General features: G+C 48.0%; 1 protein-coding gene across 1 annotated transcript in view; it reads left to right on the top strand.

The window, feature by feature from the left end:
- Positions 1-316, top strand: part of LOC126484216 (E3 ubiquitin-protein ligase HECW2-like) — a 1839-nt gene extending 1523 nt beyond the window's left edge. The window contains exon 1 of the mRNA XM_050107661.1: positions 1-316. This exon is cut by the window's left edge and continues 1523 nt beyond it. Coding sequence (XP_049963618.1) covers positions 1-316 — 316 coding nt within the window.
- The last annotated feature ends 247 nt before the right edge of the window (positions 317-563 follow it).

Here is a 563-nt window from a genome sequence, read left to right on the forward strand (position 1 = left end):
TGGTTCCTCGCAGGAAAGTGGTTCCTCGCAGGAAAGTGGTTCCTCGCAGGAAAGTGGTTCCTCGCAGGAAAGTGGTTCCTCGCAGGAAAGTGGTTCCTCGCAGGAAAGTGGTTCCTCGCAGGAAAGTGGTTCCTCGCAGGAAAGTGGTTCCTCGCAGGAAAGTGGTTCCTCGCAGGAAAGTGGTTCCTCGCAGGAAAGTGGTTCCGCGCAGGAAAGTGGTTCCGCGCAGGAAAGTGGTTCCGCGCAGGAAAGTGGTTCCGCGCAGGAAAGTGGTTCCGCGCAGGAAAGTGGTTCCGCGCAGGAAAGTGCTTCCTGAAAGGTATAGGTTATTGTTAGTCAGGGCCATTCTTTAGTAGGGATTATTGAAAGTCAGATTGGGTTGCGCTAAAAATATTGTGGGTCAATTTAGTGATCATCAGAATAAGTAAAGAGAGAAATGTCTGAGTTAGTTAAGTTCTGCTCAGCTGTTTGAAAATCAAATAATATAAGAGGTTTATCAGCACAGTAATTCGCTAATTTTTCTAAGGGGACGTTTCATGGTGAAGCTGGTGGAACGTTGACTT

The sequence above is a fragment of the Schistocerca serialis genome, chromosome 1, assembly GCF_023864345.2.
Source record: "Schistocerca serialis cubense isolate TAMUIC-IGC-003099 chromosome 1, iqSchSeri2.2, whole genome shotgun sequence".
Classification (NCBI taxonomy): Eukaryota; Metazoa; Arthropoda; class Insecta; order Orthoptera; family Acrididae; genus Schistocerca; species Schistocerca serialis.